General features: G+C 55.1%; 1 protein-coding gene across 4 annotated transcripts in view; it reads left to right on the forward strand.

The window, feature by feature from the left end:
• The window catches only part of PLXNA1 (plexin A1), a 98,000-nt gene that overhangs the window by 60,667 nt on the left and 22,373 nt on the right, over positions 1–14,960 (forward strand). For all 4 annotated transcript variants that reach the window (XM_004944597.5, XM_414370.8, XM_015293366.4 and 1 more), the window contains exons 11-21: positions 3,151–3,247; positions 3,390–3,580; positions 6,110–6,261; positions 6,417–6,537; positions 6,763–6,899; positions 7,377–7,544; positions 8,353–8,446; positions 8,910–9,149; positions 9,267–9,410; positions 10,206–10,440; positions 11,915–12,057. In XM_004944597.5, coding sequence (XP_004944654.1) covers positions 3,151–3,247; positions 3,390–3,580; positions 6,110–6,261; positions 6,417–6,537; positions 6,763–6,899; positions 7,377–7,544; positions 8,353–8,446; positions 8,910–9,149; positions 9,267–9,410; positions 10,206–10,440; positions 11,915–12,057 — 1,722 coding nt within the window. The remainder of the gene's footprint in view (positions 1–3,150; positions 3,248–3,389; positions 3,581–6,109; positions 6,262–6,416; positions 6,538–6,762; positions 6,900–7,376; positions 7,545–8,352; positions 8,447–8,909; positions 9,150–9,266; positions 9,411–10,205; positions 10,441–11,914; positions 12,058–14,960) is intronic.

Here is a 14,960-nt window from a genome sequence, read left to right on the forward strand (position 1 = left end):
ATCAGGAGAGTTTGATAGGATCCAATTAAATTCCAGCAGATAAAATAATGATGAATTGCAGTTGAGCCCTGGCGAGACACGATGTACATTACTGCCGTCCCCGTAGTGAGGGAAGGAGTTGAGGTCATCAACTACAGAAAAATAGGACACAGCTGCAGCCGAGCGGCTCTTCCAGAAACACAGCCCAGGGGGATGGTGCTGGAGAGAGGGAGGGGAGAGTCCTGTTGGGCGGAGGGAGGTTGGGATGTGTGGGTTTGCTCAGGGTGGGCAGGGGAGCGACCCCAGCAGTGCCTTTCTTGGGGATCCCTGTTGGCTCATGGGTGGGCAGGGGGCTTCTCAGGAGCGACTGTGGGAGACGCAGGGGGAGAGATGTGGGCATCCCCTGCCTGGGGTGGGCATGGGAAACAGAGCTGCGTGGGGTTGTTGGCTGTTTCTTGGGAGGATGCCTGAGATACTCTACAGAAAGGCTTGGCGAGGCGTCCTCTGGCCTGAGTCACTTCCCTGCAGCAGGAGACCTTGCTGGGAAGAGCTGCATCCAGGCTCGTCTCGTGGGCTCCTGCAGAGAGGCACCAGAGCACTGATCTGGGCAAGGTGAGGAGCCAAGGAGCTCCATCCCACCACTGACTCACTCCACGACATGCGTTCTCCTGTCTCTTCTGCAGACACCATAGCACGTGAGCGTGCTTTTCCCTTTCAGCATCCCATTTGCTCTCCGGGCAGTGCCTGTTCATTGCTTGCAAAGCAAAGTAACTCAGCTTGGCGCTGGCGGCGCGTCTGTGGAGCAGAGTGCAGCGTGGCCGTGAGGCTGCCATGTGCCACCAGCCCTGGCCTCCTGCATGCAGCTCATTGCGGATTGCTGATGGCCGCAGCCATTGCTTACTCAGGAAGTTAATAACTGTTAAGTGCTTAATGGATGTTTGGAAATGTGTTAGCTGGAGGCGAGGAGGAGCCAACCGGACAGTGCCTGCACAGAGCTTACTTTGTATGGCAAAGGGTACCCGGGATGCCAGGAGGGTGCTGGAGCTCTGGAGTGACCTCTTGTCAAGTGGGAATGCAAACATTCCAGTGCATAAGAGGGCTAACGCACTTATGGGTATGAAGAGGCACAGGGGAGTAAGAGCAGGAGGGTGGTTTTGGCTGTGCCATCAGCATGTGGCCCCAGCCCTGGCTGCTCGCCATTCTGTTGCTCCCTGCCCCACGACCAGGGAGGCTGCCTGTGCCCTGTGTGACTTTCTCAAGCCTCAGGGGTCCTTCTGAAGCGATCCCAATGTGGGTCTGTAAGGAGTGAGTGCTGGGGAGCTGGGGTGGATACCAGGTGTGCTGCTCCACATGCGGCGTGCTCAGTGTGGTGGTGTCCTTACTGAGATGGATGGCATCTCCTGTACCTGTTCCTTCTTTGCAAACCTGTGTCTATCTCAGGGCTGGTGCACAAAGAGTTAACTCTCTCCCTCCCTCTCCTCCTATTCTTCTTCCTCCACCCTCCTACCCACCTCCCAGAAGAACTAATTTCCAAAAGCAGCCGGGGCAGAGAGATGCAAATAAGTGTTTTGGACAGCTGCAGGCTGGATGCCTTCCCAAGATGCCAGGGCCCCAAATGAGACATGTCAGAGTACAAATTGAAAATGCCAATTTCACTTACGCTGCCACGTGGCTCGTCACAGCAAAACTCCGCTCCAGTGCTGCTGTGGCCCTCCCTGGCACGTGCTGTGTAGTGCTGCAGGGGCGGTCCCATTGCTGCTGTGGGTCTGGCTCCTGGCCTCAGTCCTGCCTGGGATGTATGGCTGGTTGGGAGTGTGGGTGAAGGATGAAGGAAGGTGGAGGGATGTGGGCTCACGGCCGGGTTCTGGCTCCATTTTCCTAAGCTTGGAGATGAAGCGTTGCTGAGATATTCTGTGATTCCATGGCTGATTTGGGAGCTGATGGGGCTGCCCTACAGAGAGGTGGTGGTGGACTTAAGAAAGAGATGAGATCGCAGTTGGGTGTTTTATGCCTTAAAACCACTGTTTACATCTGATCAGTGGCAGCTGTGCTACCCAGGAGTGCATTTTTGGGCTCTTCCAGCCTGGCCCCTGGGTGTAGGACCATTAGCCAAAAGCAGTGGATCATAGAATTATGAAGGTTGGAAAAGACCTCTAAGATCATCTAGTCCAGCCATCCACCTATCACCAGTATTGCCCACTAACTGTGTCCCTAAGTACCACATCTCCATGTTCCCTGGACACCTGCAGGGGTGTATAACCTGGAACAGGAGGTGGCTTCTTGGTTGTACCTTGTGGGGTACATGCCATGGGCACCATGTCCCCGTGGCTGGTCATGGCTCCCAGTCCTAGGGATGCCCCTGAGGCCCAGGAGGCTGCTTGCCAACAAGGGGAAGGGCAGGATTACAGGGAATGGAGGTGGCTGAGGCTGTGCTGGAGGTGGTGTGGCCGCGTCCAGCCTGCAGCCTGGGCAAGCTGCTGCCCGAGCATCCACAGCTCCTAACAAACTCCAGCAAGCCATGAATCATTCATTTAATCTCTCCTGACACGCCTGTCATTTTCTCCGGAGAGGAGCGGGGAATCTCTTGCCGAAGGAGGTCATTAGCTGTCAGGGACGGTTCCGACTGCCTTCCTGTCTCCGTATCGATTAAAGCTCTCCGCCTGCATGCCGGGGCTGTGCGGGGAATATTGATGGGGCTGCTGGGGCTGCGAGTCAGGTTTCAAAGCAAGGGAGAGCGGGGTTGGGTGGGAGGAGGCACCGGGCTGGGAGCTGAGCTCTGTGCAGCAGCAGGGATCCAGCTCCATCCCTGTGCTGGTCCTGGAACATGGGGAAGGGTGCAGCCCCCCCCTGTTCCTGGGGCGGAGAGAGGGGTGTGTGTGTTTCAGACGTTATCTATTTCAGCCTCTTCAGCAGCAGCTTCAGACCTTTGGGTTAATGGGTTTTTGGTCTATTTAGAAACCCTCTATGTTGTTTCTTTTTATGCCAGTCTTGCCTACCGGTTTGCCTGCGCCGTGTCTGCTTTTTGGCCCAGGCTGTCCGACCTCTCCCTCTGTGGCCAGGCCAGTCTCTTGCAGGCTCCATCCCTCTCTTTTTGGCTGACAGGGGACAGCCCCATAGCTCTGTACCTCCCCATGTGTATCTCTGATGGCCTCCTTCTGTCCCCTCCTGCAGTACTTCTACGAAGGGAACGACATCAGTGATCTGCCGGTCAACTTATCCGTGGTCTGGAATGGAAACTTTGTCATCGACAACCCCCAGAACATCCAAGGTAAGTGAGGGATTAGGGCTGGGGTGGGAAATCAGCCCCGCGCACCCCCAGCCTCCCCATCTCCTCTGTAGTGGGCACGGAGCCCAGTGACATCTCAGGACCGTGGGGCTGCACTGACCCCGCTCTCCACCTGCTGTTGCAGCCCACCTGTACAAGTGCTCAGCCCTGCGGGAGAGCTGCGGGCTGTGCCTGAAGGCCGACCCACGCTTCGAGTGTGGCTGGTGCGTGTCAGAGAAGCGCTGCACGCTGCGGCAGCACTGCCTGGCCTACGAGAGCAGCTGGATGCACGCCAGCAGCGGTAACAGCCGCTGCACCGACCCCAAGATCACCAAGGTAGGGGGCGTGCGGGTCTGGGATGGGAGGAGTGCACCAAAGATGCTCAGTGCTTTGGGCTGAGTGTTTCTTGTCACTGTTTTGCTTTCCAAGGCTAAAATCCTCCCTCTGCAGCCCTCGTGCTTTTGGCTTTCTGTGCCGTGTCTGAGATTCCCGCTGTTCATCTGAGCATCCCAGGAAAGCCACAGATCTGGGCTGCTCCTCCCCTTGTCGCTGGGGCCGGTAGTTCATCATCCCCATCTCTGACAGCTTTTATGACCTTCCTTTCACAAGATTGCCCACATTAATGTTAACATGTCTGTCGGCCGGGCTCGAGGTGCTTTAGGAGGGATTGATGCGTAATTCCATGCGATCCGTTCTGTTTACCCACGGCTCGCAGGGCAAGCAGGCATCGCCGGTGTTAATTACTGGAGTCTTAGCGTTGTATCTGATCTGTTTGGGTTTCTATGTGTTATCTGATGAAAGCTGGAAACCAGAGCCCTGCCTTTCCCACTGCCCCCATGCCCATGTCCCGTGTGCATCCCTTCCCTGCAGGGGCTGGGTTGAGCCCCAGAGCCTACATTGAGCCTGGGTCAGCTGGTGCTGATTTACAGCAATCAGACTGGGGGCTCCTTATTGCTGCTGATGGCAAGGGTGATGGTGGGGTCCCTGCAACAGCTCCTGCCTTAGGATGGCATTGAGCACCCGTGAAGGCAGCCGAGGCCACGAATCAGCAGCATCCATGTGCACAATACAGCGGATGGTGTCTGGCTCGCAGCAGGCTCTCCATCGTTATGCAGTTTGGCAGTAATTGCAGATGCAGCATAAGCGGATCTGTTAGCAGGTGGGCTTGACCTTGGTGCTGCTCTGCGCCCTGGGGCCAACATGAGCAGGCAGTCGCTGCAGATTGTCAGTGTGGTGCTCCTCCAGCAGCTGCTGCTGCTTTCCACAGCCCCCGTCCTGCATCCGGGCTTGTGGGCATAAGGCATGGGTTGGGAGGAAAAGAGGAGCCCGTTACTGAGATTTAAGAAGGATGTGGAGCCTCTCCCCAGCCCAGCAAGCTGGGGAGCAGGTGTGTTCACGGATGGTGAAGCTGGGCCGGGAGGTGACCCCAATTCTTCACTATTGCTCAGTCGTCAGACAAGCAGCTCTGCAAACTTGCATGGGTCCTGCCGGGTGCTGGCCATGACCCTAAAAGTGATGTCCCTTCCCCTGGTTGTCCCCTTCCCGTGCTGTGGTCGCTTGTGTCCACCGTAGCCATTTACCTGTTGGGTTAAAGGACCCTGTGAAACCAATTAGCGGAAGAGTGGTGTTTGCTGGGGCTGGGACTTTGGAGTGGGAGGCTGGGGGCATTGCTCTGCCCTCCTTGCCAGCCCTTGCTCCCATAAGGCTTGTTTAGCTGTGACCTTCCTGTGCTGTGCTGTGAATGGAGTCACCTCTTTCCCGGGCTCGTTTCTCCCTGAACACGTGGCCCTTGTCAGGTTTGCAGGGAGGAGGAGGAATCTAACATGCTGGAGCAGCTTTTAACACTCATCTAAAAATACCAAACAAACAGCCACTTATTGCCAGCCCCCCCCGCAGAACTCGACGCATGGGGAACAGCAGTCATGATCACTTCCTGCAGCTCTGTAGTGAGCCCTGATCCTGGGACTGTGCTGACTTCAGGCAAATAGCAGTGCCCAGAGCCCGGAAGGGTTTTGCCACCGTGTAAAGCAGGAGCTGTGGCTGCCTTGGGCTTGCTGTGAGCTCTGGGGTGCTGATGGAGCCCCACCAGTGCCCTGGTACACATCCCCTGTCCCAGTGCAGGCATGCAGCGCTGCCATTTGTTCTGCTTAGTGCTGCAGGTGTGTGCTGCTGTCAGATCGCCCCTCATCGCCTCGTTGGAGGCAGGTGGTGGGCCCACACCTCTTTGTTCATTTGTCATCCCAACACGTTCTGTCAGGCCACACCTGTCTGCTTTATTGGGAATCATGCTGGTAAATGAGGCACGGCGCGAGGTGGAGGCTCTCCAGCAGCCGGCCAGCTTGACAGGGGTTTGGATGGCAGAGGGATGAGCAGGACCCATATTCTCCCCTGTTCCCCTCTGTCTGCTGTATTGGTGGTGAGACCTTGGTGGGGATAGTTCCTCACGTGAAAAGAGATTGGGTGTGGGGACCTCATCCCTCGGGATGTGAGACCTTCCCAAAGGCAAACTGATGTGTTTCTGTGGTTGGCTGGGTCTGCCTTGTCTCCCTCCTTTCTGTGTCCTCATCTCCTGTGTATCACCCGCCTCCATCTGCAGCGGGGTGTCCATGTTGCAGCCCACTGCTCCCACACATCTGGCACCTCCAGACTCATTCCTCGGGGGCCATGTGGACACTGCAGGCGTTCGGGAAGCCTGTCCTGCTCTGTGCTCTGTGCACATGCTCTGGCATTTGTCACAGCTGATCTGCTCATCTGCAGGGAGCAGTGCCCGTCCTGGTGCTATGCAGGCTGCAGCCGGCGGAGCGAGGCATCCCCTGCAGCCTGATGGCTCCAGTTCCTCAGCTGATGTGCTGTGCTGTTCCTTAGCTGTCACCTGAGACCGGCCCCAGGCAAGGAGGGACGCGTCTGACCATCACGGGGGAGAACCTGGGCCTCAAGTTTGAAGATGTGCGCTGGGGTGTTCGAGTGGGCAAAGTGATGTGCATCCCTATTGAGAGCGAGTACATCAGCGCCGAGCAGTGAGTGTGGGCGAGAGGGAATCACCTCGGGGCATGGGGGCAGGAGGGGCAGGGCTCAAACGCTGCCCATGCCTGCAAAAGATGTGTGGGAGCAAAGTCCAGGCTGGCAGTGGTTGCAGTGGTGAGGGCTGGAGCTTCTTCCCTGTGTCTTTTAGGATCGTGTGTGAAATCGGAGATGCCAGCCCAAGCAAGGTCCACGATGCGCGGGTTGAAGTGTGCATCCGGGACTGCTCCCCCAACTACCGGGCCACCTCGCCCAAGAGCTTCACCTTTGTGGTAAGCGTCGGTGTCACCCCATGCACTGGGGACAGGGCTGGTGACACATGTGGGTGGGGGCCATGGGAGGAAGGTGACTGTGGGTGTCTTGCTGCCACCGGCAGCCCCCAGTGCCATACCCTGTCTCTCTCCCGCCCTTCTCATCTTCCATCATCCACTCATGGACACTTGGGACCCGGGTCCCATCCTGGCCCATCGCATGCTGAGGCTGTTCTCCTTTGACAGACACCCACTTTCTCCCGAGTGACCCCAGCCCGCGGCCCTCTGTCTGGCGGCACCTGGATTGCCATTGAAGGAAGCCATCTGAACGCTGGCAGCAACGTCACCGTCACCATCGGGGGACGTCCCTGTGCCTTTTCAGGGTGAGGGGCGTGGGGCACATGGGTGGAGGACAGGAGGCGGGGGCACCTCCAGAAGCAGTGGAACCCCCAAATAGAGCAGACCCCATTGAGCCAAATCCTGCAGGCATCTGGAGGAGTGTCCCCCCTGCAACCTCTTTGTGTCAGAGGCTCCAGGAGGAGCCCAAAGCGCGGGGATTTTTCTCTAAAAGCACAGAGCCCTGAGGCATGAAGTGGATAATTTTTAGATTAGGGATGATAATGGAGCGGCTCTTTAAATATTTTCCTGCGGTAATTACTGGTTATCAGCTCTAATCGCTGCTGTTTGCAGCAGCCACGCAATGGGAACACTCAGGAGCAGCTCAGCCTTTCCCGGCTGCCTTTTGTTTCATTTCTTGAGTTTCTTTTTCTCTCCCTTTCCCACTTAGCAGTTTCACAAGGGGTAAGAGTGCCATTTACCTCCCTCTTCTCTGGTCCCTGACCGTCTCATTTCTGCCTCAGGAGAAGTGCCCGTGAGATCCGCTGCAAGACCCCCCCTGGCCACGCTCCTGGTGGGTCCCCCATCCTCATCAACATCAACCGGGCAGAGCTGAGCAACCCGGAGGTGAAGTACAACTACACAGAGGACCCGACCATCCAAAAGATCGATCCGGAGTGGAGCATAAACAGGTGGGTACAGGGATGTAGTGGGGTGCAGTAGGGCTCTGCTGGGCACAGATCCCCCATCCCGATCTGCGTTCCTCAGTGCTGCTGCAGTATCCCCCGGGCCGTGCTCCAGAGAGGAGCGTGAGGAATGGCTTGGCACTGGGTCCCTGCTAACTCCTGGCCTGCAGTGCTCAGCCTGGCAGGGGGCAAGAGCGGAGAGAGCTTTGGATCTGCTTAATTTCAGCTTGACATTTGGCGGCAGCGAATAAAAATTAAAATATTTCCCATCGGGGGATTTTTGAAATGTTTGCATATTTTTTCTAAAAGGTTTGAATTGGCTGGAGAGGAGGCGAAGGAATCCATTAAGTGCTTGTGCTAAGGGAAACCTTCCCCAGGGTGCCGATGAGCAGCGAACTCCCCAGGGGCATGGCCGACCTCTCTGGGGCTTTTAACACTAAGTGGCAGAGAAAGCCCCACTGGGACCAGCCTGGCTTGGCACCTGCTGCCTGTCACCTCCCTCTGCCATGGAGGAAGGGGGTGGCAGAGGGGACTTGGTGACGTTTTCCCATCGCTCGTTCCTTTATTTGGAGTTGTATTCAGACTCCAAGCCCTGCAACCCATGCAGACACAGGGTGGGATTTTAGGGCAGCTGAGATGATTTGGTGCTGGTCCTGCTGTCCATGGTGACATGGCTGGAGAATGGTTCCCTGGAGCACCCAGGCTGGGGGAGGTGAGCCTCTGTCTGGTGAGGATGGGCCCTGCTGTGCTTGCCCAGAAGTGGGGACCTTGGGTCACAGCTGCTTCTCCCAACCTGTCATCTATCTGTCTCTAGTGGTGGGACACTGCTGACTGTGACTGGCACCAACCTGGCCACCATCAAAGAGCCCAAGATCCGAGCCAAGTACTGCAGCTCTGAAAGGGAGAATGTAAGTGATGCTGGCTGATGGGGAGGGCTGAGATCAGAGCCAGAGCACAGGGAGGAGGGATGTAACCTCTCTGCAACATACAGCAGAAAGCGCATCCCTCCCTGGGATCCATATGTGATGCTGTGGGGGTGGTGGTGTCCAGGGGCTACACCCAGAAGAGGGGCACCAGGACAGTGATATTCCTGCCCAGCACTGCTAGGGTAAGATCTGAGCATGCAAAAATGATGGGAGGTCTGTGGGATGTCTGCAGGGCAGAAAGACCCCATCTCCAGCAAGCTCTCCCACCTACCACCATCACGTCTGTAAAAAGCAGCTACCAAGGTGTCACATAGCATCTGTTGATACTATAGCACAGATTCTAAGTCTAAATCCTGTGTCCAGAGCTTGCAGGAGATCCCTGTGGGGTCAGACCCTGCCCTCACTGCTGGGAGCCAGGTCTGACCCCAGCCTGTGCCCTCCACAGAACTGCACTGTGTACAATGACACCACCATGGTGTGCTATGCACCCTCCATTGACAACCCCGAGCGGAGCCCTCCTGAGGTTGGCGACCGGCCGGATGAGATCGGGTTCATCATGGATAACGTCCAGGCCTTGCTGATCATCAACACCACCAACTTTGTATACTACCCAGACCCCGTGTTTGAGCCTCTCAGCCCCACAGGGATGTTGGAGCTGAAGCCCAGCTCTCCCCTCATCCTCAAGGTAAGGCCGTGTGCACCCAGGGCATGGTTCTCCTGGGGCAAATTTGCTCTATGATGAGGCTTTGGAACGTTCTTTGTTGTGCTGGAGCTGACTGCTCCATTCTTTGTTCCCCCAAAGGGCAGGAACCTGCTGCCTCCGGCTGCGGGGAACTCCCGCCTGAACTACACAGTGCTGATTGGGGACACTCCCTGCACTCTGACCGTGTCTGAGACCCAACTGCTCTGTGAGTCCCCTAACCTCACCGGCCAGCACAAAGTCACGGTAAGCACCGAGCCCCCTGTGCAGGAGGTAGGGAGGAGGAAACAGGGGGCTAATGTGGGACTTTGTATCAGAGATGCAGGAAGGAAAGTAGCTGGTGTTAGGGGAACTTGGTACCTTTGTGTCTCATGGTGCCTGGCTGGGTGTCACAGGTATAATCTTCATGCTGGCACTGACCCTACTATGTGTGCTCATCCTCAGACAAGGATGGATAGCACATTTGTAGGAACAGTCCTTGGGAGCCTTTTCCCTACTCCCCATTCATCGCTCTCCCTAATTGTGTGTTTGGTGTAGGACCAAATGTTTTGTCCTTTTCCTGGCACATTCGGCCGGGTGTTCCTGCACCTTGCCAAGAGTTGCTGGGTGCCAGGGCACAGCCAGAGCCAAGCACAGGGGGGTTCCCACCCCACCCATGGTCCCCAGTCACTGTAAGCCACACTCCGTGTGCATCAGCTTGTTGCACAGCAGTGCTCGTGCTCCCGGTCTGCATGGCCTTGCCTATTTGAAAGGGACCTGACACACTCCCCCCAGGCTCCCCATCTATCAGGGAACTCGCATCACATCCCATCTGTTATTGTAATGCTGTTTGAATGAGACATCAAACTCCCTGCCTGCTCCGTGCGCACGTTGGCAGCGTGTCCTGCATCCCATTACCACGCGTCGTGCCGCTCTGGACAAGCTCCTGGGGCACTGGGGGATGCTCTGTGTTTCCCTGCATCCCGTTGTTCCCAGCCTGGTGGGGAGGCACGGTGCCCCCTTATCGCCTGACCCTTTACTATGTCTTTCCCTGCGGTGCAGATTAAGGCTGGAGGGTTCGAGTTCTCCCCGGGCACGCTGCAGATCTACTCGGACAGCCTGCTCACCCTGCCTGCCATCATCGGGATTGGTGGTGGTGGCGGCTTGCTGCTGCTCATCATCATCATTGTCCTCATCGCCTACAAGCGCAAGTCCCGCGATGCTGACCGCACCCTGAAACGCCTCCAGCTGCAGATGGACAACCTGGAGTCCCGGGTGGCCTTGGAGTGCAAAGAGGGTGAGCAGTCCCGGCCACAAGCTTTGCCTTGGGTCTGGGTTTCATATCAGGCACCATGAGACACTTCTGTCCTTTACTGACCTCTGAGTGGGGTCAGGATTCAGCCCTCTGCCTCCCACCTCCATCCTCTTCTTCCTCCCTGGGGCACCCCACGGACTCCCAACTGGACTCTCGCTTCCCCTGTGGGAAGGCGATGTCTCTGTGCCACCCCCATGCTCTGGGTGCTCCCACCCTTTCCCCATTGCCTTTCAGAGAGGGAGCAGAACTGAACGAAGCTGCTTTGTCACAGAAAGGAAACCCATTTTGGGTAGGATTTGGGGATTTTTCTTGTTGAAGAATTCCCCTCCGTTTCTCCGAACGTGAGCAAAGGGAGCAAAGAAGGTAGCGAGGGCTGCCTGTGAGCAGGCAATTGGTCTCTCATTATGTGATAGACGGATGCTGTGAAATTGGACAGAATTCCTTGTATGATCCTGCTGATAAAACCTAATTGCCCATTATCCCCCTGAGCTGGCTCCGGAGGCCCCGACCCTGCCAGGCACCGCCACAACCAGCCCCGAGCCTGCGGATGGAGCAGGCACCTACAACGAGATAATAAAAAGGGGAACGCAAGAAAAACCCTTTGCTTCCCCAAATCCCCATCCCTAAACAGGCGTGTGGATGGCAGTGGTGACAGGGAGAAGGGAGGGAGCTGGTGTCTTGTCTTCCACAGCTGGCAGATAAAAGGATCTGCTTTTAATTAAAAGGCACAATCTCTTCCCTGCCTTTTCTCTTTTCTAGTCCCACTAGTTACAGATAAGATAGCACGCCTTTCAAGCTGACGGTTTGTTTTTTCTCATCAGGCTGACGAGCCTGCAGTCCTCTGCTATGCTTTCAGCTCCCTTTAAAGTGCCGTTAATTTGATTTTTCTGAGGGTTTTCTCCCCCTCACTCCCCCAACCCCTTTCCCATCTCTAGGACTCCTCTCCCGTCAGCTTTTCCCTGTAGGTGCAATTAAAGGTTCAGGACCTCCCTGCATTGCTTTCCCTTGGGAATCGGGAGGTGCTGGGGTGGGTGTGTTCAGCTCTTCAGTAGTATTTAGGTCAAAACAAAATGAGGACATTCTTGTGGTTTCGGCTAACGTTTCCCCCAGAAGCTCTGGCTTTGTGCAAACCTTGCCTTTCCCGGCTGCCCCCGGGATCCCATTGAGCCTGTGAGTGCTGAGTGAGGGGAATTACAGCCCTTGGGACCCACTGGTCCCGTTCCCAGCTCTGCCACTTGATTTATTCCCAGGGGATCATCCCCTCTGTCTACAGCTCCGTTTCTGTTTCTCCATGTGTAAGATGGGGGCAGCGATAATGTGCAACCCGGCGTGCAGGATGTGGATCCAGCTCTGAGCATTGCCCTGAGACCCATCTGTGGGGTGCCAGGGAACATTTTGGGTGGCAGTGCGGTGTGCTGGGGGCCGTGTTACTGAATTCTGCTTTTTTTCCATCCAGCCTTTGCTGAGCTGCAGACGGACATTAACGAACTGACTAACGACCTGGATGGGGCCGGCATCCCTTTCCTGGATTACCGCACTTATGCCATGCGGGTTCTGTTCCCTGGGATAGAAGACCACCCGGTGCTGAAGGAGATGGAGGTGTGGTGCTGGGTGTCTGTCTGTCTCTGCAGGGTTTCGTGCTGGGGACACACCTCTGGGCTGGAAAGGGGAAGGCATGTAATGTGGCGATGCTCATCCTCCTCCATGCAGCTTCTGAGCTGTGAGCAGGGAGTCTGGGGGTTCCAGAACAGGCTGCCCTGAGCATGGGGCTGCAGAGATGCTCTGATCCTCAGGCAGACAGGGAGGGACACAGGCTGATGAGGGTGGGTAGAACTATGCTGTTCTCATAGCTGAGCTATGCCAGAAGCCAGGAGTAAGCCCACCCTTTCTGCAATAGAATGGATAAACAGCAAATAGTGGAGAGGGCAAAGTGTTTTGGGGCAGTGTGGGGTAGGAATAATAAAGGATTGCTGCTGTTTCTGTGCTTGCAAGGTTGGTGGTTGCACTACAGGAGGGATGGAGGAAACTTCAGGCATGTGAGCACAGGCTGAGTGGTTGCTGCTCTCTCTGACATTAATATCAATATTTATATTACTATCATTGCTGCTGTCATTTTCTACAGCACTTGCTTTATTCAGTTGGATTTGTTTGATGCCTGCATGGCCACTCTCGCTAGCAGACTTGTCCAACATGTCCTGTGTCTGTGGCTCTGTTTCCCAGTACAGAGCCCAACCTGGGCATCCTGCTCCCCAGAACAGCATCCTTTTCTCTCTCAGCCTCCCCACACCTACCTCTGCTGGGGCTGCTGGGGCTGCTCTTGGTTGGGGAACTGAGGTGGGTGAACCTTGGCTTCCCCTTGCTTCTGACCCAGTGTGATAATTAATGTTGGTATGGGATTCGTTTGGTATTTAGGAGAAGCACTCAGCTCTGATGCAGGATGCACGGTCGCTAGTTACACCCCGAGCCCTTACCAATTGCAAGCACACGTGCTGGTGCTGTCAGGCAGCACCGCCTCAGCGAGGGGAGCTGGCCCTGTGCCTGCTCCTAATCCCAGCTCCGGAGGCAGCGGGGTCCCTGTTTCCGTGGATTTCCCCATGCAGCTCAGGTTTCCCAGATGCTTGGAGCTGTTGCTGGCCCTGGGGCTGGGGAGCAGCCCTCCCTTGGGCACAGCCCTTCCTGTCCCTGCAGAAGCCTGGCTCAGCTCTGCTCTGCTCCTGCTCCTAAGGGTATTCCTTAAGATTTTTCCTGGAGGCAGTGATGCAGAGCAGCTGGAACAGGTGTGTGGATGGGGCACCTTGGAGTGGATGAGAGCAGAAAGCTCTCGTGGCAGCATCTGTTGGATGCTGCAGTCCCCTCCAAAGGGGAGAGGGGTGGAAACGATATCAAACTGGAGCTCTGGAGAGGAAATTGCAGAGAAGTAATTGTGAATTATGCAGGGGGACTGGGCAGGAGTTCATCCACTCCCAGCTCCTAATTCAAAACATCCCACCAGAAAGAACATGCAGGCTCAGCCTTGCCTGGGGTGCAAAGGGTTAAAATTGCAAGGAAGCAAAAAAAAAAAAAAAAAAAAAAAAAAAAAAACCACCAAAAAAATCCCAAAAGAGATTAAATAAAGCAACTACAGTTGTGCAAGCCTCATATAATTGAATCAGGTTTGCTTTTATTTGTCTCTTTGCTCAGAGTGTAACATTAGTTACTGAGGATGACGGGAGGGAAGCGGCGCTTGCTTGCACACCCGCTAATCCACAGCCAAGCATTACACTGTCATTACCAGCTCCCTTTCTCTTTACGTTTGCTGGGGGGAGGTTTGTTGCTTTGTGTGAGTTTAAGCCTGATTAAATATTTAATTCAGTATTGTTCATTTATTTCTGCTAATGATCAGTGAGTTAAACACAGCAGTGCAGGCAGGCAGCGGGGCGGCGCGTGGAGGGCTGTGCGCAGTGGGCACTGCTGTCCTCTGGTGCCCTTCCCAAACCCACTATGATGGCTGCTGGTTGAATGCCATCCCTGGAGGTGTTCCAGAACCATGGAGATTTGGCACTGAGGGACATGGTCTGTGGGCATGGCGGGGTTGGACTGATGGTTGAACTTGGTGATATTAGTGGTCTTCTCCTACCTTAACGATGCCGTAAGTTGACATGATGGTGATAGGTTGATGGTTGGACTTAGATGATCTTGGAGGTCTTTTCCAACCTTAATGATTCCACGAGGAGGGATTCCTGAGAACAGGGACACAGAGGTTTGTCACTTCCCCGACTCCATGCTGGGGTGTCCTGGGGCAGGTGACCCCTCTCCTGCATGGTGAGGAGACACGTGGGGCTTGTGTGACACACATGACAAGGAAATGGGATTGTTCTTTTTTCCTGTGCGAAGCATCAGCAGTTTTGGAGGGGGAAGGCACAAGCACAAGGAGCTTCACTGAACCAAAAAGCGATGATCCAAAGTTTTGATTGAAGTGAAATGATTTGATGTGTCAAAACCCTCTCCTTCATTTTGAGTTGATGTTTTGAAATGAAGAGTCTTGTTTTGTCTCCAAATATCGACACAAAATGAAATTTCTCACTTATTCTCCCAATCAGGAAGACAAGGAGGAAAAAAAAAATCATTAAAATTGGCGTTGTACCAGAGAGAGGCTTTTATTCAGAGGAAACCATCTTTTCTAATAGGAGGATGTTGTGTGTAAAAATGCTCATTTCTGGTAAGAAATATGGTTGGTGCTGAGCAGAGCAGCGCTAACGAAGGCGATGGGGAGATGAAAGGAACCCAGCCCATTCCCAGCTGGACGTGGCTGAGAGAGAGCTTCAAAAGCAAAAGGGAATATTTCAGACTGTGTCTGGAGAGGGGCAGACCCAGGTTTCCGCTATTTACTCCTGTCTGAAATCTATCCTCCAAAACCTGGCAGCTTTACTGACTGCTGAGCTCGGTATTGAGGCTTTATTTGCTTTCTGGGTATTGAAAAGGGGCAGGCACTCCTTCAGTGTGATGCCCACACCATGCGTTGG

This window comes from Gallus gallus, chromosome 12 (genome assembly GCF_016699485.2).
Source record: "Gallus gallus isolate bGalGal1 chromosome 12, bGalGal1.mat.broiler.GRCg7b, whole genome shotgun sequence".
In the NCBI taxonomy this organism is placed as follows: domain Eukaryota; kingdom Metazoa; phylum Chordata; class Aves; order Galliformes; family Phasianidae; genus Gallus; species Gallus gallus.